Here is a 404-nt window from a genome sequence, read left to right as displayed (position 1 = left end):
ATAAAGTGATAGAATTTATTTTTTGTTTGAAATTAAGTGTCAGTTATTTGTTATGTTTATTTAATGAAAATTTGATTTTAGTTTGTTTACATATATATTTTTTAATATGTGTGATATGTGAAAGGATTTGATGAATATGGTCATGCAAGCAAAAATTGTATGACAAGTATGATTTTTCTTGCAGGCTGCCCATGTGATTATAACTACACCTGAAAAGTGGGATGGTATATCTCGCTCATGGCAGACTAGGAACTATGTCAAACAAGTAGCGTTGATTATCATCGATGAGATTCATTTACTAGGTAATTAGATACTGGACTATTTCTTTACATGGTACATACTGTAAATTTCTAATGTAAATGTTCCCTTTTCTGTTGGTAGTATATGTTTTATGCGGTAACCTG

At 30.0% G+C, this 404-nt stretch overlaps 1 protein-coding gene across 1 annotated transcript in view; it reads left to right on the top strand.

The window, feature by feature from the left end:
• Nucleotides 1–404, top strand: part of LOC119594306 (activating signal cointegrator 1 complex subunit 3-like) — a 28924-nt gene that overhangs the window by 19655 nt on the left and 8865 nt on the right. The window contains exon 28 of the mRNA XM_037943365.1: nt 185–302. Within this exon, the coding sequence (XP_037799293.1) occupies nt 185–302 (118 nt within the window). The remainder of the gene's footprint in view (nt 1–184; nt 303–404) is intronic.

Source organism: Penaeus monodon, chromosome 33, assembly GCF_015228065.2.
Source record: "Penaeus monodon isolate SGIC_2016 chromosome 33, NSTDA_Pmon_1, whole genome shotgun sequence".
Classification (NCBI taxonomy): Eukaryota; Metazoa; Arthropoda; class Malacostraca; order Decapoda; family Penaeidae; genus Penaeus; species Penaeus monodon.
The sequence above is the reverse complement of the archived record's forward strand: the minus strand, read 5'-3'. Positions and strand labels throughout refer to the sequence as shown.